This window comes from Dreissena polymorpha, chromosome 7 (genome assembly GCF_020536995.1).
Source record: "Dreissena polymorpha isolate Duluth1 chromosome 7, UMN_Dpol_1.0, whole genome shotgun sequence".
NCBI lineage: Eukaryota > Metazoa > Mollusca > Bivalvia > Myida > Dreissenidae > Dreissena > Dreissena polymorpha.
This window is the reverse complement of record NC_068361.1, coordinates 49503004-49528742: the sequence shown is the minus strand read 5'-3', so window position 1 is coordinate 49528742 and position 25739 is coordinate 49503004. Positions and strand designations below refer to the sequence as shown.

The window sequence follows — 25739 nt, the reverse complement described above, 5'->3', positions numbered from 1 at the left end:
ACATTTCCCAAATGATTGTTTCCACACATAAAAAAGTGAAAATCAAATGAATTTCAACATTCAGTTTATTTCCTTATCCAGGACATAATATGGAAAACAGTACATGTATTCTTAATTTCAAAAGATTTGTTAGCATGAAAGAAAAACAACTAAATTTCAAATTTTTAATCAAAACTAAACCATTTTTCAAAATGCAAAAAAAATGCAAGGCACCATCCCCCTTCCCATACAGAAGAGTTTTAAGTGGCATTTTAAAATGATATAAAGTTTACTTCATGTAACAGTTATGACATGAGTAATTTGTATCATCACACAGTGGCTGCACTTCAAGATTAACCTTCATTTCACAGGCAAGGATCATGTAGAAAATGGCAAAACTTTTTAAACTCCTACATTGTCAGTAGTAGTCAGAACAAGAGTTTATAAACAACCAAATACCAACTTGGTAGATGTTTTAAACAATAGGTCTATTTTGCAGAGAACTAGTAAGCATATAACTGAATCACTGAGGCTTTACAGAAAAATCTGACATCTCAATCTAAAATCAAGTCTTGAATAGGTGTGTCATGAGAATTTCAAGTCAATTGATTGAAGACGGTCCCTTGAAAAACAGGGCTTATCAGGCACAACACTTTCCGCCTACATTGGAGTTTTGGTTACGAAGATTAGTTCATTTAAAACAAGAAATGTGTTTGTCAGAAACACTATGTCCTCTTCTGCGCCGCTTTGAATTTTTATTTTATTTTTTTTTACCTTTGACCTTGAAGGATATCCTTGACCTTGAGCTTTCACCACTCAAAATGTGCGGCATGTGTTTGTCAGAAACACTATGTTCCCTTCTGCGCCGCTTTGATTTTTTTTTTTGACCTTTGACCTTAAAGGATGACCTTGACATTTAACCACTCAAAATGTGCGGCTCCATGAGATACACATGCATGCCAAATATCAAGTTGCTATCTTCGATATTCCAAAAGTATTCATAAAATGAGTGATTTTGGCCACATATATTTGACCTCTGACCTTGAAGGATGACCTTGACCTTTCACCACTCAAAATGTGCAGCTCCATGAGATACACATGCATACCAAATATCAAGTTGCTATCTTGAATATTGAAAAAGCTATTGCAAATGTTAAAGTTGGAGCAAACAGACCAACAGACAGACAGGGCAAAAACAATATGTCCCCCACTATAGTGGGTGGGGGACATAAAAAGTCCCATAAAAGCACATAGTGTTGTCCCCATTTAGCCTGTGTTAAGCCTGTGTTTTCCCAGAGCGAGGCTCATTTACTTGTACTCCCTTACTTGTTACAGACAGTTTAAGCGTACCTGATCCAGTACAATTGCACGTGAAGTTGCCAATCAAGTCAATGCAGGGCACGTCATTGGCACAAGGACTGGAGCCACACTCATTCACTAGCTGCTCACAGTTAGTGCCCTTTGTACCTAAAACAAAGCCATATATCAAATCAGGAACCTTAAGTTTCAATTTTACCTGGATCTACAACCTGAAACAAATGGATGTCAAGTAATGAACAAATAACTTACAATGTTGCTCACAGTTATTTACAATTGTTCATGTAAAAAATTGATTTCAAATAAGTAACAACAACTTTCCATGTTGCTTGCAGTTATTTCCCTTTGTACCAGTCATGAAGTGATATCAAATAAAGCATGAAAACTTTTTATGCTGCTTACTTTATTAGGTCCCATTTTTCATTTTTTACCTGTAAAAAAAGCAAGCCAACATTATATATGGAACAATGATTTTCATTGTTGCTTGCAGTTAGTTCACTTTTTAGCTGTAAAAATTGCTATTACAGAAGAAACCATAAAGTTTTCCAGAATTATTGAAAGACTGTTGCCTATGGTAAATGCTTATAAAAATGTTAAAAGGTTGATGGTGAAATGCAAGATTGCAGCACCTTCTTTGCAGTGAATTTGTTGGGTTTGTACACGTTCGGTTCTTTTTCGATTATAAGACGCGTTTCCCCCCCCCCCCCCCCAACTAAAATGCTTTCAAAATGCAATTGGGTATAAACTTAATAAATAGAATATGGAATAAATAAGTTAGTTAAACTAGTTCTGCAATAGCTAAAGCTTGCTCTATTTTGATTGTCTAAGCTTCCCCAGGTAATTTTTCTCCATGCTGACACCAACCATGTATTCTCCATGTAATATAGCCTTGTCATCCTTCTCAAAAAGGCCACACATGTACAGATCTATTGCGAAACATTCGTATGACTTCTTAATTCATACCTGCTATACAATCACATCGGTACGGCTTTCCAGAAGTAGTGTTGGTCACACTACATGTCCCGTTATTCAAGCAAGGATTCACACCACACCCATACACGCTGAGATCCATCTCGCAATGTGTGCCATTGTACAGGTGCGGACACATGCAGGTGTAGTTTGAGGTCCCTTCTATGCAGGTACCCCCGTTCTGGCACGGTATTGTAAAACAGTAGGTTGTTGTCACTGCTGAAAGATTTAATGAAGCGCAATAAATCTCATGTTTACATTTTGATATAAAAAAGGGTCGTCTGGGTAAACTAAATTTTGTGCAAAATGTAATTTTGTAAACAGTTCAACTTCAGCATATTGTTGTACCAAGGAATGCTACTTTATGTCAAACAACAAAATAGACTGAGTTTAACAGTGGCAAACCTCTTCACCCTTGTGTGATTTTTGTAATAACTCAGGGGAGTAATTTACCCTACAGCCCAACCCCGCAAGTTTGATATAACATTTTCATATTTGGCAAAATCAATGTCCCATTTGGCTCACATTCAATATTTCGCTAAATAAATCTCCAATTTAGCTATAACATTAAAATATTTGGCTAGTTATATGTCCAATATGGCTATAACTTTTTAATATTTGACTAAACAAATGTCCAATTGGATAAAACATTTCAATATTTTGCTAAATAATGTCTTATTTGGCTATATTAATATATTCAACAAACACAACTTGATATTTGTGAATGATGTGTCATACTTGAGCAGAAGTTTAAATTTGCATTAACACAAATACTCCATTAACATTTTGTTATATTTATGACAGAAGACTTTAGTGTCTATGGTATTTGTAACAAATTAATCTACTTAAAAATATTTACCACTTTTTTATTCATATTCTTCACACTATTTAAATGAATACATATATAATATAAAAATTATTAAACTGCAAGTACAAGTATTTGGCAGTGCTAGGTCTTGATTCTTTATGATACACATTATGTTGCTGAGATAATCATATTAACAGGCTTCATATCTAAAATTGTTCCAATATACATAAACTGTAGTTGCAATAATCCAACTCCCAGCTATTGACCCTGCGGGTGGCTGGGAGTTGCAACTGGTAACATCATTTTTCATGTGAAGTCTGCTGCCTTGAATCCAGGCGGCACTTTAACCCTTTGCATGCTGGGTAATTTGTCGTCTGCTAAAATGTCGTCTGCTGAATTTCTAAAATTAGCATTTTCTTCGATTTTTTTCCAAAGAATACTATCAGAATAGCAAACAGTTTGGATCCAGATGAGACGCCACGTTCTGTGGCGTCTCATCTGGATCCAAACTGTTTGCAAAGGCCTTCACAACTCGGTTCCCGCACTGTAAGGGTTAATAGGTAAAATGAGCTACGTAAACTATTTTCTAGCATAAATAACCACAAAGAGATCATAAATATATCCCTTATGCGCATATTAAAACGACATGCTTGATATGGTATGTTCGCAGAATAATGATATTAATCCAAGTTTCAACCACATCAACAGTTAAACAAAATGTGTAAGTTTTTGCATTTGAAAACGCTGATAATTCGAAATTTCCGATTTGAAAATATGCTTATTTATACATTGACTATCTCCGATTCTTGGCAAGATAGATCTCATGTCTTATCAACCAATCGTGCTACATTGACCACCTCTGGAACCTACTTAAGATAATAGAATCGTAAATTCAAACTACAGCTTTCGTTTTCATTACGTTTTTTATAAACTTTTTGTTTTGAGGATTTATCCACAAAAATCACACCAATGATGGTAACATGTATTGTGTTTATTACAATGTTTTCCATTGAATTCCATTTTATAGACAAATTTTATAATGATTTTTTACATGGAATTCGGTTTTATCAGGAAAAACTTTGAGAAGTACGTACATGTATGTACTCATAAAAGCTCAAAGCTTCAAAAGAAGAAATAATGTGTATTTCAAAGTTTATTGATGGGTCCATAATCATCTTAACAACTGCATATATGGGTGTCCCTGCTGATTAAATATCCCAAGTTTCATATATTGCAGGTTGTTTTTATCCCCACGCTTTTTGAAAAAAAGGTGGGGATATTGTGGTTATCTCCGCCGTCCGTCCGTCCGTCCGTCCGTCTGTCTGTCTGTCTGTCTGTCCGTCCGTCCTGGCCACTATCTCCTCTTACACTAAAAGCACTAGAACCTTGAAACTTACACACATGGTAGCTATGAGCATATGTGCGACCCTGCACTATTTGGAATTTTGATCTGACCCCTGGGTCAAAAGTTATAGCGGTTGGGGTGGGGCCGCGTCAGAAATTATCACTCATTTTTTTAGGTTATTTTACATTTACTTCTTTATTTCTACACCGATTCACTTCAAATTGATACTGGACCTCTCTTATGACAATACGGTCAATCTCAACCATGCATGGCCCCATTCCCAACCCTGGGGCGCCCCGCCCACATAGGCCACACCCACCAAAAATTTCCATTTACTATAATTTTTTCATTTCTACACGGATTCACTTCAAATTGATACTGAACTTTTGTTATGACATTAGGGTCAATCTCAACTATGCATGGCCCCAATCCCAACCCTGGGGCGCCCGCCCACATAGGCCACACCCACCACAAAATTCCATTTACTATAATTTTTTCATTTCTACACGGATTTACTTCAAATTGATACTGAACTTCTCTTATGACATTAGGGTCAATCTCAACTATGCATGGCCCCATAACCAACCCTGGGGCCCCGCCCACATAGACCACACCCACCCAAAATTGCCTTTACTATAATTTCTTCATTTCTACACCGATTCACTTCAAATTGATATTGAACTTCTCTTATGACAATACAGTCAATCTCAACTATGCATGGCCCCATTACCAACCCTGGGGCGCCCCGCCCACATAGACCACACCCACCCAAAATTGCCTTTTACTATAATTTCTTCATTTCTACACCGATTCACTTCAAATTGATACTGAACCTCTCTTATGACAATACGGTCAATTTCAACTATGCATGGCCCCATTACCAACCCTGGGGCCCCGCCCACATAGACCACACCCGCCCAAAATTGCCTTTTACTATAATTTCTTCATTTCTACACCGATTCACTTCAAATTGATACTGAACTTCTCTTATGACAATACGGTCAATCTCAACTATGCATGGCACAATTACCAACCCTGGGGCGCCCTGCCCACATATGTCACACCCACCCAAAATTGCCTTTTACTATAACTTCTTCATTTCTACACCAATTCACTTCTAATTGATGATGAACTTCTCTTATGACAATACGGTCAATCTCAGCTATGCATGGCCCCATTACCAACCCTGGGGCACACCTAGGTCAAACATTCGGCGTGGGGATACGCGTCGGCCTCTGCCGCGCCATTTCTAGTTTTCCTTCTGTGAGAATGGCCAATTTTGACAAATTTTGGAAATTCACAACTGAAATTTTCACAATTTCAAGAAGTTTGCGACTCAAATTTTCACAATTTTAGAAAGTTTGTGACTCATTTTTTCACAATTTTGAACAGTACTCCACTCATTATTTCACAATTTAGAAAAGTGTGTCACTCTTTTTTTAACAAAACAGGGGTGGGGGGCCAAGGCCTCTACACAAAAAAAGGAAAAAAGGCCTGTATTGAGCTTATATATCTCTCATCTGTTATCTGTTATCTGTCACAGAAACTAGACCCCATAGCAATAACCGTTGTTATTCTTAAATAAACCAGTCCAATTGTGTCTCCCTGACAGCCATAGATAACCCAAGGATCCAGGCAGATAGCTAAGGGCTGGGTATGTGACTGAGCGAGATAGCAGGGGGACCTGGGATGTATTGTACCTGGCTATTAACAACTTTCCTGTGTATTCCTTAACATCATCTTGACTAGGTTTTGGAAGTAATTGGTTATAAACTGATTGTTCCTGTAAACAACATGAGCTTTTCTCTTTGAAAATGGGCTTAATGCATGTGCATAGTGTGTTGTTCCAGATTAGCCTGTGTTCCAGATTAGCCTGTGTTCCAGATTAAGCATGTGTTCCAGATTAGCCTGTGCAGTCAACAAAGGCTAATCATGGACAACACTTTGCACTTTTATGAAAATTTTCTTTAAAAGGAAGTATATCCAGTTTAGATGGAAAGTTTTGCCCTTAGTTGTCTTTGTGCACAGGCTAATATAGGACGACACTTAACACGCATGCATTAAGCCCTGTTTTCCCAGAGTGAGGCTCCTATACAAATATGCAAAATGTATCCTCATTTTGGTCCATACTTTACTTGAACAGCCACAGTGTATCTACATCTAGGAGATATGTCAACTTAGTGATAATATTTTTAAACGTCTTAGGTTTGCAAATTCGCTTATGTTACAGAAAAATAAATGGCAGAATATCATAATGTTGGGATTTGGGGGAAATAATTGATAAATTTCAATGCATGTTATTTTAGAATAATATGACTGTATTCTCAACATAAGCAAGATTGTTCTGCAATAATTATATACAAACATTAAATTATAACTCAAATTAAAGTTTCATTCATAAACATTTGGTTTGAACATCTTGTGACAGCTTTTTAATAATACATTAATTAATTATTTGTGCAATCGTGCTGTCTGGTTTATAACCAAAATACAGTCCAGGCCACCATCCTTTAAATGAGCCTTGCTCTGGTAAAACAGGGCTTAATGCATAGGCCTAAAGTGTCATGCCAGATTAGCTTGTGCAGTCTGCACAGGCTAATCTGGGATACACTTTCCTCATAGACTGCAATTTTGTTTTTTATGAGTTTTCCTTGAAATGAGAATTCCGTACAGCAGATTTCTTCCATATTAGCCTGTGTGGACTGTACAAGCTAATCTGGGACCACACTTACATTTAGCCCTGGTCTCCAAAGCAAGGCTTATACTATCAAATGAGACTGTGGTATTGTTTTTGCTTATTTATAGTTGAAAACATCACTAACTGACAACAATTTATGTGTTCATCTGGTGACAACTACCAGTATGAAAAACATTTCATTCAGTTTCTTGACATGAAATGAATTTAAAGTCTAACATTAATTTTTTATACTTAACCAAGATATTTATGGCCAACATTTTAGTTCTATTCGTTTAACTGGAACTTGACAAAAAGTTGGAATCAGCCAACAAACAGCCTTGGAAACAAATGATAAACAAATAATTGTCAAAAGTTATTATTTTACAGTCAAACTATTGAATACTTCTGTGCATTGAAATTATTGCTCCAAAATTATAACTTGCAATGATATTTATCCAGTTTCTTTTAGCAGTTTGGCAACATTCATTTTACTCTACTTAAAAGTGATCCTAATAAACACTTGAAACCCCTTGAAGAATTTACCCTGCTCAATTCTATTATCCAACGATGATAACACAATAAAGTGGCTTTCACTCACGTATGCATGTTATCAAATGGTACAATGTGTTACATAAGCATTATCATTACATATGATTACAAATGATTGGCTATGGCAGATTAAAAGGCAATAAAAATGTCATCAAATTTACTCTACCTTTATCATGTAATTGAGATACCAAGCCAAGTAATTCACTGCACTTTCAATTTCTCTGTATAATATTGGTTTTAGTTTAAAATTTTGGTTTTACATAAAACCAATGAATGATTATTAAAAGAATTTAGTTTTTAAGCACATTTGTTTCAGTTTTTATTTTGGGTTACTTCAACTTAGAACAAACAAATGTTTGATATAACACAATTACATTTTTTTTTTAAATACAATAATGTAGATATTTTGTCACTATCAGCTTAGAACAAACAAATGTTTTATCGTACAAAAATGACATGAAGAATCCTTATACCCATATGTTCATTTATTGTTGTATGACGCACATTAAAACTGTTAAACAAATAAATTCAAATCCAGATAAGACTGAAAATACCACATAACATCATCATCTGTTTGCATAACTGGTGTTCTCCAAAACAGGCGGGGAATAAAAGATTCTTGAAATCTATAAAAGAGTGACTGTAAAAAGCCACAGAAGGAATTTTTTTAAATAATAAATGAAAACTTGGGGTGTGCCAAATTGAGGCTCGAACCCACTTAAACTGTCGGAAAATTAGCATTGCTCTCTAAAGCGAAACAAACTTTAGCAAAAAAGATTCACACATTGGCTACCTGTTTTCATTTATACCACATAAAAAACAACAACATTGAAGCAACATTTTTTAGAAGTGAATTGGTAGCTATCTGAACTACCCCAATGGTTCTTATTCCTGCATCTCTATATGTGCATTTAGTGTCATCCCAGATTAGCATTCTGCACAGGCTAATAATGGTGATCACTTTCTGCCTAAATGGTATTTTTGTAAAGAAAATACTTCCTACAAAGAAATCTAGAAAAGCAGAAAGTGGTGTCCCTGATTAGCCTGCACATAATGCAGACTGCACAGGCTAATCTGGGATGACAATTTATGCACATGCATTATGCCCAGTTTTTTTCAGAACAAGACTCCCATTATCTTGACCGCATTATCTTGACCACATTATCTTGACCGCATTATCTTGACTGATTTCTTTGCATGGATGGAATGAAGACGGGACCAAGACAAATTAAAAACATTAGGGGTTAATACCAATACAAAATCAAACAAAATTCACAGAGAACAGGCAAATGAAAATATGGTACCTTCTGTTGTATTCTGTGCGACAGCTGTATGCAATAATCCATATAAAATGAGTATCATAAAAACAGGTGCGTATGATCTGTAAAAATGTTTGCTCCATAAAGGATTAACCATGTGTGAAGATCGATCTGTACTCCGATCTGTACTCCCTTCAGAGTGTTCACAGTCCACTGAGTGCTGCATTGTACATGACGGACATTCACTCATGTCTTTTGACCCTAATTCTTCTGCCCTACACTCCCACACATAACAGGTATGTGGTGCGCACATTTTCGCTGTGCCAGGGTCAGGAAGATTAGACTGTGATTTCTGACTCTTGTTATTCAAACCACTGCACTTTTCATCCATGAAGTTACTGCCACAAACACATCCATCCAGGAAACATGGTTACATCATTATTCCACTTGTAATGTTAAATGATGTATCTTAACTCTTATTCCTACCTGTTTTATGACAATTCAGGTTTCATATTGCAACATGAAAGTCATAAAATTCCTGATTACCCAATGATCTGTCTATATTAATAAAAAAAGAAATGATTTCAAATCCCCATTTCATTATACCTGTGCTGCAATTTTACTTCCTTTAAATGTAAACCCTAACAAATTCCATATAGAATCGTTCCAGCCATTTCCAGAACAAATTTACTCCAAGGTGAACTTAAATACAATCACAGTGGTACAATATATGAATTATTGACGGAAGACAATGAATAACATTCCTCTACAAATGAACCATAAAGGCACACCACAATTTGTTCCCAATACCTCCATATACAATTATAAACAATAAACAGACAATGTAGCACATTTGCCCCCAGGGTTGTAATATCTGTCAATTAAGGCATGACAAGTGACAGAGTACTCCCCAATCTAAATTGCCTGATGAAGGTTTCATTGTCACAATTAACAAAATAGTGCATATTATTGTTCAGTCCTGACCTCACATTCACCTGTACTGTCCATACATACAATGGACATCATGAATATTGAATAGTTAATGCTTTACAATGAATACAATATTCATTGAACATGTAGTAAGCAAGGCACATGTGGTTGAGCACAAAGGTATATTCCAATTAATGATTCATTTATATTAATGTAGCAAGTTGGATTATAAAACATCATTGTGCATGAAAGTCTGAATCCATTGAAGGGAGAAAATTTTTATCATTTAACACTGAATAATGTGAATTTTAATAAGATATCACGCTTTGAATGGACATCAGTGTGATGATTGCTCATACAAAACTTTTCATTTCATATTCAAAATATATTTTTGAAATAGTCTGTCTATACTTATAGCATATAAAGAGCACTTTTCCATGAGATTTTCTTAAAGGACGATTTTATTCCTTCAATTTGCCCCCCCCCCTCCACCACTATCGGGGTTGTAAGAAATATTCTGCATACCGAAATCCCTTCTATAGATGGACTATCTTATTAAAAACTATATGTGGTCGCATTTGAATAATACATGCTTATAAACCAAGAGCACCGCATAACGGGTGCCACGCTCGGCTACGAAAGCTTGTCAGATTTTTTTTTTTTTTAGAGGTCACAGTGACCTTGACCTAGTGACACAAAGCCCCCTACTGCGTCGCATTGAAATAAAATTTCTAATTATCATTTGGCATGTATAGAAATCATCTCCCTTGAAAGGTTATTACTTCCCTTGAATTTTGTCAAATCCAACCGGGGGTGGGGGGGGGGGGGTCTCACAGTCAATAATGACCATGTCAGACATCACTGACAACCAAGGCCTGTGGTTTAAAAGAGATCATAGCCAGAGTTGATCATGTATGGACATAAGTCCACAGGTATGTCATGTACATCAAAGAAATTATGATTATATCATTTAAAAAAAACTTTGACAAATCAATCATTTGGGTTATAAATAATCAAAATAATAAATCTGTACAGTAACTGTGAAAAGAACTTCAATTCTTGGTAAGGAAATATATAATATGAGATTTATAATTATATAAATTACTTCCCTTGAAAATAATTGTCTGTAACAAATCTCAATAACAATAACAATATTTTCAGAAGCAAATAATTAAGAGCCACTACCGTGACTGTAGATTCACCACTCAAAATGTGCAGCTCCATGAGATACACATGCATGCCAAATATATAAAGTGGCTATGTTCAATATTGAATAATTTTCTCCCTTTTAAAAGCTTATTACTTCCCTTAAATCTGTATTTTTTACCGTAGACCGTAAAAGATGACCTTGACCTTTTACCACAATGTGTTTGTCAGAAACACAATGCTGCCTACTGCGCCGCTTTGATTTATTTAACAAAAATATATATGGGCAGGTCAGATAACATTAAAAGCTTATTACTTCCCTTGACTTTGTTTTTTCGACCCTAGACCTTGAAGGATGATGTTCACCTTGAAATTTTACCACTCAAAATGTGCAGCTCCATGAGATACACATGCATGCCAAATATCAAGGTGCTATCTTAAATATTTAAAAAGTTATGGCCAATGTTAAGGTTTTAGCACGATGCCTACGGCGGACGACGAGCTGGCTATGACAATAGCTCGGGTTTTCTCCGAAAACAGCCTCGCTAAAATTAAAAAATAACTGCTTTAACCGTAATCAGATTTATGATAAAAAATAGATGTCACTTGTTAGCTTGTTGAGGTGCTCAAACCACTTGATCACTTGATTAAATAGGTGAGAATTCAGACGAGATGTTAGTTCCATGGTTGTTATATTCTTAAGTCCATTTATATTAATTACAAATTTAACAAGTACTTAAATGAGATCACATACCGGTACTTGTATTTGTAAATGGTGTCAACCATGCAAGAATACAAGAATCCAAACACTGATTTAAATTATTAAATAATTTGTAACACTTGATCAAGTGTTTATGCAGGAGATTAGATAATACAATGTGGTGCGTTTATACAGACTCTGAAGCTAAGAAATACTGAATTTCAATCTAAGATAACAAACAAATTTTTTACATTTTAAAGTTTGCAGCTTATCCACACGAATCCATTGTGTCATTCATGTGTATAAGCAAGAAACATACAGGTTATCACAAAAATAAAAGACCTTGCAATTAAATGTGTGTATAATTCTGATTTTCTATGAATTCACTCATAAAACTTTCTGTTCAAAATAAATCTGCTGTTTTTGTAATTCTTCATCATTTTTAACGAAATGGGTTTTTGTACTAAAAAAAAAACATGACAAATAAAAACAATTTAATTTCACTCGCGCAAGATTATTATTTCCATTTATTAAAATTCTTATTCTACCAACCAAAGCAAGCTATACAAAATGCTTAAACCTCATAGCCAAGACTGAGAGAGAAAATACTGGTGAATTTAATTTTTAAGTTTAAACACCTGAAAGTTTGAAAGTTGATCCTATAATTGCCTGTTTTACCTGAAACGCTGATTAAAATAAAACTTTAACATGAAAGATTATAAGCAAAATGCCAGAAAATTTGATATTTTGTAATTTTTGTTTTAATTACTATGCATTTTGATTAATGTAATTTCCTTAGGAGATTTCAATTATGTTTTACTTTACAATATGTTTCACGTGTTTACTTTAGTTCTTCAGCGACTGATTCTCTTTATTTGTGTGCACTCAAACTTAATAAATCAATCTCTTTCAGTACAAACCCATCAACTTCTATTTCACTCCACGTTTTTAAACACAATTATATCTTTAAAGTTAAATCCAGACAGAAAATTCACCACAACATCCCAACAATGGAACAAAAACAATTCCCCGCACAAAGAATTGATCAGATTTTCTTTTCCAATAAAGCACAGAATTTTCAATTAGCCTTGTAAAGGTGTGTATGCGCGTGTGTAACCAATATCCAACAAATGCATTTGAGAAGTCTATCAATACCACTAAACTAAACTGTCAACACACATTTACAAAGGCTAAAATTATCTGCCACACAAATTCCAATGTTATGATAACACACTATTGACTGTCATATCTGTAATTTCCAGCCAGTCACCCGCCCATTCAGTACAGGTAAATTTTGTACCTCTACTGTGGCTTAACATGTATGCTGTGAGCCACCAATAAGGGCATACATCATTTGTTAATCCCGCCAGGTGATATAGCACAAGGGAGGCTATTCATAATTGCTTAGCAAGGACTGGGTAAATGATGAATTGTGTCCCTTTTTATGCATTTTTTTTTCCATTACTTTTTACAAACTTCTAAACACCATTATCCCTTTCCCTCTCAGAAGCGAAGAGCCTATGTGGAAACATCATAAAACCAGAACAGCCTGCGAGTAACTCGCAGTCTGTTCAGGTTTTATGCGATTTGCTGCTCATCAGTAACAAAGGGTTGGAAATGAAGCCTTTAAAACTTGAATCTAGTAAGAAAGGTCTTTTACTAAAATTAACTTTTTCGAGGATTACACATGCGTCAAAATACGTATATAAGGGGTAAAGGGCTAAATAAGATGTCATTTCAAGTAAACCATACAATATATTTTCTCAGTTCTCCTGTTTTACAGGTAAACAGTTATTATATATAGTAACAACTAGACAGTTCCATGTATGCACCAGCTCAGTCATCATCATAGATGACTTGCAATTCTTGCAAATGTGACATTTATCATGACTTTGATTACCACAATGTGATAATAATTGATTATATCAATAAAAGTATGCCTGCATAGCTATAACAGTCTAACCTTTCTATAAAGACCACTCAAGGGATTTGGTCGTTGTGGTCTTTGTTCACAGGTGGTCTTTATTCCCAGGGTCGATTGAATTTTTGCAAAATATGCTAGTAGTATTTTAACAGGTACCTTATCTATGTATGTGCTCTTTTGTTTAAATGTTTGAATACTTATGCATGTATAATAAATAAAGGATTAAAAACACAGTTTTGTTTTTATTATTTCCTTTCCCTTATGTTTTTATTATTTATTTCATTGATCATATACATTTATAAATAATTATTGACATACATGTATATGTACATGTAATTCAGAATGTTCTGGATTTGAGTTTTGCCTACACCAAGATCACTAGCCACTCGTCTACAACTGTGTCCTTTAACAAACTAATGACCGCAAAGCGTTCTTCCAACATCAAGAACATACGCTTGGAAGCCATGAGGGTTAAATTGAACTGATTACTTGTCTATAATCTATACATGTCTTATCAAGGAGAAATGTAAGAAGGGAATGGCTATCAAAATGTTTGTTTTTCAGGCATCGTAATTGATATAAAATGTTAATTTTCTTAATGAGTTGATGAAAGCCCCAAACTTGTCTTTGATATTTTCAGCAATTAGTACATTAATCGCTAGTCACTTTAATACAAAGGCAATATTTTTACACTTTTGACAAACTGTCAAATGCATAAAAGAAGCAGGCAACTACCAATAAGCAATGCGTGTTAAATAAACAAACAACTGCTATCTAGTGCAATAAACTGTCACTTGCCAATATTTCCATAGCGACCGACGAGTCCACTGGTAAGATGTGTATCACGTGACTACACAGCGTCATGGCGGCCATTTTTTTTTAAAGTTGCAAAATCGTTGATTTTTATGATTGCAGTGGTCGTTGTAAGCTATCAAAATGGACTTTTGGGAAAGTAAAAGGGCGGTCTTTGGTCTATGTTCGCAGGTGGGCTTTATTCGCAGGTTCAATATATAGCGAAATCGTTCGGGAGGAAATCGGTGTGGTCGTTATTGACTGTTGGTCGCTATTAACAGGCGGTCGCTCGGGCAGGTTGGACTGTACTTTCAATAAACTTATAACAGTGTCATGCAATATTTTGTTCAATGCTACACCTGCGTTATTATTGATTGCACCAATAAAATTACGCATGCATGGTTTCAATATAGCTTTGAATAAACTTATTATTATAACAGTTTTCGCACAACAATTTCATTGATTGCAATAAAAGGCAGTTAAAGTGTTTGAAAGTAGCTACAAGATAGTGAGGCCAATTTAATAATTATTTAATTGTGGGGGTTTTCACAAATAACATGATTTAACAATATCTTGGGGAAAGCTTTCTTAAAAGAGAGTGGAACTTTTATTTATGTTTATATTTATGCCAAAGTTGATTCCCATAGCTTTTTAATGAAGGTGTTTTATTATACAAATACAAATTTATGTTTTACAATTGCTTGATTTCTATAAACATGTGTAAGATGATATAAGTTGGAAAATATTTTGATCTCATGTTAATACCATAAAGTATGAGCTTGTATGGGTATTGAAACCAAATCATTTCAATAAGAGACCGATATACAAACAATGTTGCTTAAGTCATTTATAAATAATTTTCATTAATTGTAATTTTATAATTATTGTTTGTAAGCATGTAGACATTAATGATGACATTGTTGGTTAGTTTAAAACAAGCAAAGGTTAAAAATAGCAAAAAATCATCTTGAAATTCTTTTATGGGATGCATCAAAATGACTTGACAGAGATATTGCTTTTTGCATAATGCGTCAACCGTGTTATGTCTTGCAGTTCTATTTAAAAGTATCTTGTTTTTTTATTAGTTGTTATTTTTTAGTCATTTTCCAATCTGTTGCATACCAGCTTTTAATAACGATTTTGTTGAGTGTGATTTTGCAATGTATTATATAAATAGGAATTGTATACAAACACTTATAGTTTGATGGCTCAATGGCCTCATTGTGTACCAGTAAACTACTGGTAATAAGCAAGGAATTCTAACCCATTTATATTATTACCAGGCATAAATGGGTTAAAATCAGTTGAAACAAGGGGCCATTGTTAGTGGCCCCACTTTGCACTGTTTAGTGGGAACATTTGAACTTGCAGATAACACAAGCTTCAAGTAATCAGGCACATATGTTAATTGAAATCTAGTTTCTTCATTGCAAAAAGCTATTTAACTCCATATTGCAACTCGGTGCAATACATTTTGTGTATTGCAATTCGGTATAATAGACTGAAAATTGCAGTCAATATATTCTGCAAGCCATTAGTTGATGGAGTTAGTTTCTTTAAACAAATGCCTTTGTGCTCAGCATTGCTTAAAGCGGCACCTTGTGATAAACTGGCAACTGTTTAGTGGGAACATTTGAACTTGCAGATAACACAAGCTTCAAGTAATCAGGCACATAATGTTAATTGAAATCTAGTTTCTTCATTGCAAAAAGTTATTTAACTCCATATTGCAACTCGGTGCAATACATTTTGTGTATTGCAATTCGGTATAATAGACTGAAAATTGCAGTCAATATATTCTGGAAGCCATTAGTTGATAGAGTTAGTTTCTTTAAACAAATGCCTTTGTGCTCAGCATTGCTTAAAGCGGCACCTTGTGATAAACTGGCAACTTAAAGGGGCCGTCCAACAGATTTTGGCATGTATTAAAGCATGTCATTAAATCTTTATATTGATAAATTTAAACATTTGACCTAAAAATCTACAGTAAAAAAACAAGAATATAATTTAAAACAAGGGCTGTTTGTAAAACATGCATGCCCCCCATATGGGCTGTCCGTTGTAGTGGCAGCCATTGTGTAATACATTTTTTGTCACTGTGACCTTGACCTTTGACCTAGTGACCTGAAAATCAATAGGGCACATCTGCGAGTCACGATCAATGTACCTATGAAGTGTCATGATCCTAGGCAAAAGCGTTCTCGAGTTATCATCCGAAAATCATTTTACTATTTCGGGTCACCGTGACCTAGACCTTTGACCTTGTGACCTCAAAATCAATAGGGGTCATCTGCAAGTCATGATCAATCTACCTATGAAGTTTCATGATCCTAGGCGTATGCGTTCTCGAGTTATCATCCGAAAACCATTTTACTATTTCGGGTCACCGTGACCTTTACCTTTGACCTAGTGACCTCAAAATCAATAGGGGTCATCTGCGAGTCATGATCAATGTACCTATGAAGTTTCATGATCCTAGGCCCAAGCGTTCTTGAGTTATCGTCTGACAACCACCTGGTGGACGGACAGACCGACAGACCGACCGACATGAGCAAAGCAATATACCCCCTCTTCTTCGAAGGGGGGCATAAAAAGGAAAAAAAAGTAACTCTCAACTGGGCTTGAACCACTGATCCCTGGAGTCCTGGAGTAAAAAGTATCCCGCCTAGACCACCCGACCATCCATGCTCATGCTTAGAGCAGATGTATTTTCTACCTATATAAGCAATCCTCATAGTTTCCCAAAATATACAACAACAGAACTTACCAAATTATTCAATCGTTTCGCGTAGCACAACCCTTGATCATTTTCAGGTTTTCAAATCGTCAAAAGATGCATATAATGGATATTTAAGAGCATGGTAAATGGTAAGTATTACTGTTTCCTCAAAAATATAACAAAAACGAAAATTTGCGAATCTGAAACAACTTTTTTCAATTTTGTCAATTTATCAACCTGTTGGACAGCCCCTTTAAGGTCTACAGATAAAAATCAGTTGTACATGTATGACATCATAAACTTAAAACATTTTAAGATACAAGTATTACACTTACATATGACAGTTCCTGTCAAACTCTTATATTCAGTAACTCTGTTGGTAAAACAGTAATAATTATCTCTAATGGTTAACAAATGTATTTCCCATTGTGTGTTTGTGTTGTAGGGATGTTAAAGGTTAACAGCCAACAAAGGGTGGATGGAAGACAAAGCAATGTTAAGATGACGATGTAGGATCATCACCTGATTAAAATAGTTTTTGAGCTTTTATTACAAAGATATCTAAAGAAATTAGCCTATAATACTAGCACCTTCTCTAATTTGAGCCAGATTGTCGTCAATTTGGCCATGATTTTTAAACAAGAGGGCCATGATGGCCCTGTATCGCTCCACTGTTTTTTTATGCGAAAAAAACGCGCAATGCGCATGGGTTGAAATGTACTCAAGCATGTGACTTTCTCTGTCTATCCCTCGTTAACCCTTTTACCAAACGACACATTTTGGACTTTCCCAATTTGAAAAAGGTTGCAGACGACAATTAAATTGTAATGGAATATTAAGGAAATAGTCAGGTAGGGTAGAAATAATTGTGATAAAAGGAGAAATTGCTCATCTTGAGCAATTTCTCATAATTTTTTATAAAGTCGTCAGCTATAAACCCGTAAAATCCTGTTGGTGTTTGGTAAAGGGTTAATAATCTCTGGTTCCTTCTTAGAGCCTTTCACACATTTATAACAAATACAATAGTAGCATCTTTCTTTGTAAAGAATCATCTCAAACAAGGGCTGTTTGTAAAACATGCATGCCCCCCCATATGGGCTGTCAGTTGTTGTAGCAGCCATTGAGTGAATACATTTTTTGGCACTGTGACCTTGACCTTTGACCTATTGACCTGAAAATCAATAGGGGTCCATCTGTGAGTCATGATTAATGTACCTATGAAGTTTCATGATCCTAGGCGTAAGCTTTCTTTAGTTATCATCCGGAAACCATTTTTTTGTGTGAAGTCACCGTGACCTTGACCTTTGACCTAGTGACCTGAAAGTCAATAGGGGTCATCTGCGAGTCATGATAAATGTACCTATGAAGTTTCATGATCCTAGGCGTAAGTGTTCTTGAGTTATAATCCGGAAACCATTTTTCTAAGTTGAGTCACCGTGACCTTTGACCTAGTGACCTTAAAAATCAATAGGGGTAATCTGCGAGTCATGATCCATGTACCTATGAAGTTTCATGATCCTAGGAATAAGCGTTCTTGAGTTATCATCCAGAAAACATTTTACTATTTCGGGTCACAGTGACCTTGACCTTTCACCTGAGAATCAATAGGGGTCATCTGCGAATCATGATCAATGCAACTATGAAGTTTCATGATCCTAGGCATAAAACGTTCTTGAGTTATCATCCCGAAACCATTTTACTATTTCCGGTCACCTTGACCTTGATCTTTGACCTAGTGACCTGAAAATCAATAGGGTTCATCTGCGAGTCATGATCAATGTACCTATCAAGTTTCATGATCATAGGCATAAGCGTTCTTGAGTTATCATCCGGAAAACATTTTACTATTTCGGATCACCGTGACCTTGACCTTTGACCTAGTGACTTCAAAATCAGCAGGGGTCATCTGCGAGTCATGATCAATGTACCTTTGAAGTGTCATGATCCTAGGCCTAAGCGTTCTTGAGTTATCATCCAGAAACCATCTGGTGGACGGACATACGGATGACGGACGGACTGACATGTGCAAAACAATGAACACCCTCTTCTTCGAAGAGGGGCATACATATAATTAACAACCCACACATCCCTTAGACCAACAGGCCTGAGAATATTATGATAATCTAAAGATTATTTCTTATATTTATAAATGTATTTAATTAAGTAATACCTGTAGGATACCTGTAGGATGATTTTGGGCTCTGTGGTAAGGACTCAAGTCCTTTTTAAACCCCTCTTCTTATCGACGTCTTATGGTACTGTATCCGTATGTGTTCTCACAACTAATAAAAATAGCCCTTATTCAGTAAAAAATAGTTCCTTAAGTATGGTAAAGAATGAATGTCCTTTTGACAAACAACAGTTGTGATCACTAAAACTTTTACACTATGTCCCCATTCCAATGTAGATCAATCCTGCTCTTGAATTCTAATACATTCTTGGCATACATATGACTTCTAAGATCAATTCATATATTAAGAAAATTATAATATGATCAGAAATTTGAGCAATTGACAATCATATCTTCACAATTCATGAGTCACAATTCACAAATGGAACAATGAATCATTAGTTATTAAAGGGGCCTTTTCACAGATTTTGGCATTTTTTAACTTATTCATTAAATGCTTTATATCGATAAATGTAAACATTGGATCGTAAAAGCTCCAGTAAAAAATCAAGAATAAAATTAAAAAAAGGAAAAGAACATTGCCCGGAACAGGTTTCGAACCAGTGACCCCTGGAGTCCTGCCAGAGTCCTGAAGTAAAAACGCTCTAGCCTACTGTGCTATTCCGCCGAGTACACGTACTTGACGTATTTTATACCTTATATAAGCAATCTTCGTAGTTTCACAAAATTTAACGACAAAAACAGAACTCTCCAAATTATTCAATCGTTTCGCGTTGCAACGCTTTATAATTTTTAGGTTTTAAAATCGTCAAAAGATGCATATAATGGCTATATTAGACCATTGTAAATGTTCAGTATTACTGTTTCCTCACAATTATCATAACTAAAACGAAAATTTGCGAATCTGAAACAACTTTTTTCAATTTTGTCAATTTACCAAAGTGTGAAAAGATCCCTTTAAAAAGCAGCATATAGACAGTTAAGAAATTAATTCCAACACCTTCTCTTGGATACAAAGTTTAAGTTTACAATGCAGAATCATATATTGACTTTTATGGAAATAATTATGTTCATGGAAGTTGTGTTTTAAAATTAATAAGATATTATTAAACTGGTTTAAACACTACAAAAAAGACATTAAATAAACATGTCATCCGAAATTTTTTTGATCCGGATATATGGTCACTTTCGACATATTTAAATAAATCCCGACTTTTTTCAGTTTATAAGAAAAACATTCAGAACACATGTTCTTACTTCAATTCCTTTGTAAGCAGTCACCATCTGATCTAAAATGGCACTAAATGGCAGGGTTTTATCTCATGTTTACAAGATGTTGTTGTTGTTGTTGGTCACAGCCACACGGCCGCAGTAATCTCCCCTGGTAAACGTCATTGAGCGCATTCGGCATACATACCCGTGTAAAATTGTTTTGCTTACCCTATGTAACCCGAGTAACTCGGGTAACGGATTTAGTCCGAACGCTTATGGAGTAATTCAAGATGGCAAACCCCGACAGTAGAAAGATAAATAAATAGGTTTTATCAAGTAAAGTCAAGCTTGCTAGATTTTCATCCAAATAATAACATTATTTCATATTTTATCTATCTGTTTCCTTTCTCGTCAACCAGGTCAGCCATTTTCCCGCTTCTTGTTGGAAGAAGAAGTATATTCGGACAGTCTTACCCGGCTTCCCGGCTCCGTGAGGTGGGTAGCAATCGAGTGACTCGCGCACCATAACCAGGGTAACACGAGTAATACTCGAGCATTACCCGGGTTAACTCGTGTTAGCTCGAGTTAGTATGCCGAACGCGCTCAATATGTTCAGTTTTGTGACCTCCCGGGACAGGGTCAAATTTGAGCCCTGGGGAATAATTTGAACAAATTTGGTAGAGAACTATTAGATATCACAACATACCAAATTTAGTAGCCCTAGGCTCTATAATTCAGAACAAGAAGATGTTTGAAGTTTGCACAAAATAGGCCTTATTTAAGCATATGTTCATTTTTGTGACCCTGGGGCAAGGTCAAATTTGTTCCCAGGGGCATACTTTGAAAAAACTAAGTAGAGAACTATTAGATGTCACTACCTACAGGCTTTTTCCGCCCTATGCCACGGGTCCGAAATTCGGCCCCATTCCCAATGCAAATCTGGTTGTTTTTTTCTCAATTGAAAAAAAAAATTCCCAATTCAAAAAAAAAAAATTTTTTTTTTTTTTTTTTTTTTTTTTTTTTTAACCTTTAAATATGTAAGTTAACCTGATCCGGTGTAGAAAATAGAAAGTATTGCATAATTTAATTATCTGTTGCATTGAATTTGTTTTTAAAAACAATAAAATATGTTAATGATTATTTAAGACTTTCCTTATTTTCCTCAAAATCCGGCGCTTCGCGCAATTTTTTTCACCTAAAAAAAGACCAGGCCTTTTCCCCAAATTCAGATTAAAAAACGTGCACTTATCACACATGTTCATAATATTTTGTAAAATTTTAATAATAAGTTATCAAAAAAGTCGTTATTTACCAGTTAACGGCTTCTTTGAACTATAAGAAACACTATGTACATGCGATAATCTTTCCCAATTGAGCAAATTTTGCGATTAATTTTTTTCCCAAAATGGGGGTTTTCACGACGCAGATTCCCAAAATTCCAGTGTGGCGTTTTCCCAAAATGGAGCGGAAAAAGCCTGGACCTACCAAATTTGATAGAAATAGGCCCAATGGTTATGGACAAGAAGATTTTTATAGTTTGCACAAAATGGGCCCAATATAAGCATATGTTCAATTTTGTGACCCCTGGGGAATGGTCAAATTTGATCCCAGGGGCTTAATTTGAACAAACTTGGTAGAGGACTATAAGATGTCATTACATACCAAATTTGGTAGCCCTATGTCATACGGTTATGGACTAGAAGATTTTTAAAGTTTGCACAAAATAGGACATATAAGCAAATTTTCTATTTTTTGACCCCCAGGGCGGGGTCATATTTGACCCCAGGGGCATAATTTGAACAAACTTGGTAGAAGACTATTAGATGTCACTACATACAAAATTTGGTAGCCCTAGGCCCAATGGTTATGGACAAGAAGATTTTTAAAGTTTTCACAAAATAGGCCTTATATAAGCAAATTTTCAATTTTTTGACCCCCCCCCCGGGTTAGGGTCAAATTTGATCCCAGGGGCTTAATTTGAACAAACTTGGTAGAGGACAATAAGATGTCACTACATACCAAATTTGGTAGCCCTTGGCCCAATGGTTATGGACAAGATTTTTAAAGTTTTCACAAAATAGGCCTTATATAAGCAAATGTTCAATTTTTTGACCCCCGGGGCAGGGTCAAATGTGACCCCAGGGGCATAATTTGAACAAACTTGGTAGAAGACTATAAGATGTCACTACATAGCAAATTTGGTAGCCCTAGGCCCAATGGTTATGGTTTAAAAAAAAAATAAAGTTTGCACAAAGTAGGCCCTATATAAGCAAATTTTCTATTTTTTAACCCCCCCGGGGCAGGGTCAAATTTGACCCCAGAGGCATAATTTGAACAAACTTGGTAGAGGACTATAAGATGTCACTACATAGAAAATTTGGTAGCCCTAGGCCCAATGGTTATGGACAAGAAGATTTATAAAGTTTGCACAAAATAGGCCTTATATAAGCAAATTTTCAATTTTTTTACCCCCCGGGGCAGGGTCCAATTTGACCCCAGGGGCATAATTTGAACAAACTTGGTAGAGGACTATAAAATGTCACTACATACCAAGTTTGGTAGCCCTAGGCCCAATGGTTCTTGACAAGAAGATTTATAAAGTTTGCACAAAATAGGCCTTATATAAGCAAATTTTAAATTTTTTGACCCCCAGGGGCAAAGTCAAATTTGACCCCATGGGCATCATTTGAACAAATTTGAGGTTCACCACAGGAACATTCCTGAGAAATTTCATCAGAATTGGACCAGTAGTTTAGGAGAAGAAGATGTTTTAAGAAAAAGTTAACGCACGGACGCACGCACGCACGGACGCACACACGACGGACACAGGACCATGACATAAGCCCCGCTGGCCTTTGGCCAGTGGAGCTAAAAATAAGACTAATCTGAAATTGGCTTAGTTGCTTCGAACACTTGTTAGTGGTGATTCATTCCCACAAATCCCCTTAAAAATATGCTTGTTGATTGTCATTCAATAACAAGGCCCAGTTACTATCACCTCATAACAATCTACTAGTTTATTAGCATGGGACAAATAGGGCCCATCCACTAAAAGTGACTCCCATGTGACCTCCTCTACCCACTGCGATATCATACACAAGTGCTACAAACGAATCAGACAATGTCCAATCCAAATTCTTTTGTTTTTTCTTAAATAGAAATTTACCAATTAATGTGTGTAAGAAAAAGTCATTTTAACCACGAAATTTAATGATGAGGAAAATAAATGTTTTCACAGTATTTGTTGGAGGAACATTATTTTGTGTATATGTGTGGTATTATCATATTTATCTGCAGAGGCAAAATCCATGCAATAAGCTTAAATAAATAGGTTAACACTAAACAATTTAAACAAGAGATTGCCAAGCAATATTGTCCCCTAACGGTGAAACTCCATCATTGTCAGATTTTTTTATTTATTTGTTGCCAAAGCAACCAGAATTCTCGACGTAGGAACAAAATGAAATGACGTGCATTATGTCCATATTGCCATCTATCAATGCTTCAAGTTTCACGAAAAAATATTAAGAACTTTTTAAGTTATCACAGGATCCAGAAAAGTGTGAAAGACTCACAGACTCACGGACTGACGGACACACAGAGCAAAAACCATAAGTCCCCCCCCCCCCCCCCCCCCCCGGTGAAACCGGTAGGGAACAACAAGCCGATTGCGACCTACCTGAAGGGCATGAGACCTGATTCTGTGAACAGGAAGAATTGCTCCAGTGCACGTTGGTGGAATTTATTGACGGCTGTGGAACAAACATCACACTGGGCCCTTGCAGAATACACCCTGTGTAATTCCTTCCAACAAACAACTCTGTACTGTTGGAGAAATCCACTTTTGAGAGAAACTTCCTAAACGTACTGTTTGATACAATCTCACTAAATTTCACTGCCCCTCTGAGGTAAATGTTTAAGTACACGTTGCCTAGGTATTTTAACGTCTGTACAGTCCACCAGACATTGTTATTCAAACTGCTGCCTAAAATAATCCCTGATTGCTCCAAACCCACCGACCAATTAAACACTAGTCGGCCATTGTCGATGCTAAGTTTAAGGGAGTCTTTGGTCTGCGCATTTTCTTGGTACATAAGTTCACCACTGTTACAAGTTCGAAACGATAACTCTGTTAGTGCTCCATCTTTGGATATGTCCCACGTGGACTGTGGCAGAACGACAACAGAGGCGTTTTCTTTGGCAAAGTATCCATACTGGCCCACTGGCAGAGTCTGTGCATGCAATTCCACAGACAATACAACTGAAAAAAAGTTGAAAATCTAAAGTTAAGAAAAGTTATATATGCCTTAATTTCCAAAGGGGTGCCCCTTTTCCTGATTTTCCAAAAAGGGTAGCCCTATGTCTGAATTTTCAGTTAAAAAACACCCCCTGTATCTTAATTAATTAAACAACCAAACCAATTGCCTAAGGTTGCAGTGGTGTAGTGGATATGGTGTCTGCCTAATGATCGGTCATGGGTTCGATCCCCACTGTGGGAGTGTTCTTTTGATTTCCCCCATAGACACCAAGTACTGGTTCTAGTCCCACGAAACGGACTGGAGAGCTTTTCAAATAAGCCATAGGATTTCTACGCAATCATGCTAAAATAAATAGGTTTAAACTAAACCTTTTGCCATCTGTGTCCTTGTGCCTTTACACAATCCTAACACTAGGCCTGCACCATACAAAATAAATAGAATAACAGTGTTCGACTCTCTACCTAAAAAATGTAGGAGTTCTTAAAGACTACCGGGAGACCAAAAATCAGACACTTATTTATATACCATATTGTTTATAAATGTTTGCTTTAATATATAACCTTGAGATGTGAGTTAAAAACCATGATCAAAGAAGTCAGCTTAGTTAATAATCACATCGCAATGGTAGTTTGAATATTCTAATTATGTTAAGGAAAAAGTAAATCAAAGCAATAGTTTTATTCAAAGACGATTTTGACGGACTTCTTTGACACAAAAGCAAGGAGTCCGTGTCTCATTTCTAAGAGTCTCGGACTCACGGACCTGTCAGTGTTCAACACTGCATAAATACGTATAAGTGTGTTTCAAAATCACCAAAAGATAATGCCCACCCATCCCAAACAAAAATCCTGAATACACCTGATATATTTGTTTAATTATTATATTCATAAATAAATTGTGTTTGGGGTTTCTCAAAGTATCTTTTATCAGTTTTGGATTCCTCTAACTATTCTTTCCTGAAATCAATGTGAATGACATGTCCGTTGTTTACATAAAACATTAACAGTAGGAATTTGTTTTTCC

The 25739-nt window shown here is 35.8% G+C and overlaps 1 protein-coding gene across 5 annotated transcripts in view; it reads right to left on the bottom strand.

Moving 5' to 3' along the window:
* Positions 1 to 25739, bottom strand: part of LOC127836930 (protein crumbs-like) — an 87944-nt gene that overhangs the window by 58751 nt on the left and 3454 nt on the right. The window contains exons 1-4 of one of the 5 annotated variants that reach the window (XM_052363574.1): positions 12600 to 12977; positions 8949 to 9461; positions 2260 to 2484; positions 1330 to 1446 (exon numbers count right to left, since the gene is read on the bottom strand). In XM_052363574.1, the coding sequence (XP_052219534.1) occupies positions 1330 to 1446; positions 2260 to 2484; positions 8949 to 9294 (688 nt within the window). In that variant the 5' untranslated portion in view covers positions 9295 to 9461; positions 12600 to 12977. Of the gene's footprint in view, positions 1 to 1329; positions 1447 to 2259; positions 2485 to 7638; positions 7692 to 8948; positions 9462 to 12599; positions 12978 to 20502; positions 20618 to 24136; positions 24719 to 25739 lie in introns of those variants that run through there. The other 4 variants (XM_052363575.1, XM_052363573.1, XM_052363576.1 and 1 more) reach the window with 4 other exon arrangements.